Below are 799 nucleotides of genomic sequence, written 5' to 3'. Positions count from 1 at the left end.
CTGGTTCTGCCATCTTTCTGTGTAGATCGTGAAGTATATAGAAGAGCCTTTGAAGCTAGCAACGTTGCGTTCGGACCTGGAGTCCTTTCTTTCATCTGAGAAGAGAGGCCAAGCAATTGTCTTCGTTCGCGGCAAGAAGAGCCTCTATCCTACAGCGCATGCGTTACATGCAGCAGGTATCCACGCAGAAGCCCTGGGAGGAAATCTCATGCAAGAAGAAAGAAAGAAGATCTTTCAAGACTTCCGATCAGACAAGTTTTCTGTCTTGGTCGCAACGTCTTTAGTTGCACGAGGCCTTGACTTCCCTAGTGTAAATCTCGTGATTAACTTTGATATGCCCCCAGATATCGAGCAGTACATACACCGCATAGGACGTACAGGAAGGATAGGCAGATCAGGTATGGCGATTAGTTATATTAACCGGAATGATCGACCCATCACGCCCTATATGATCGAGATACTTAAGAAGGCTGGGGAGAACATACCAAGCTTCCTACAAGACCTCGCAAAAGGCGTAGGTAGTGTCAAAAAGTAACTCCTTTCCTGTCTTCTCTATCTCTTTATCGGGTTTCTCTTTCTCTTTACATGGGAGAAGTCTGACGAGAAAGAAAGAAAGAAAGAAACGACTTCTTGTTTCGATGCGATGAGGACACACACCTTCTTCTGTCTCTCTCTGGGAAAAAAAGAGAAAGATCACAAGAATGCTCAACGAAAGAAAAAGAAAGGAGGTCTGCGGTTTCTCTCAGTCTCTCTTTAGTGAATCTATCTATCATTAATTCATCTATCATTAATCTATCTA

The 799-nt window shown here is 43.7% G+C and overlaps 1 protein-coding gene across 1 annotated transcript; it reads left to right on the top strand.

Annotated features, from left to right (window-relative positions):
• Positions 1-25: 25 nt before the first annotated feature.
• On the top strand, positions 26-397 carry CSUI_011376 (dead deah box helicase domain-containing protein; the record flags this gene model as incomplete). The annotated part of the gene is made up of 1 exon (XM_068071475.1): positions 26-397. A coding segment is annotated over exon 1 (189 nt), but the record flags the coding sequence as incomplete, so codon positions are not given.
• Between the last annotated feature and the right edge of the window lie 402 nt (positions 398-799).

This window comes from Cystoisospora suis, assembly GCF_002600585.1.
Source record: "Cystoisospora suis strain Wien I chromosome Unknown contig_11161, whole genome shotgun sequence".
In the NCBI taxonomy this organism is placed as follows: Eukaryota; Apicomplexa; class Conoidasida; order Eucoccidiorida; family Sarcocystidae; genus Cystoisospora; species Cystoisospora suis.
Note: the sequence above shows the minus strand (reverse complement) of the source record. Positions and strands in the feature narration are given on the sequence as shown.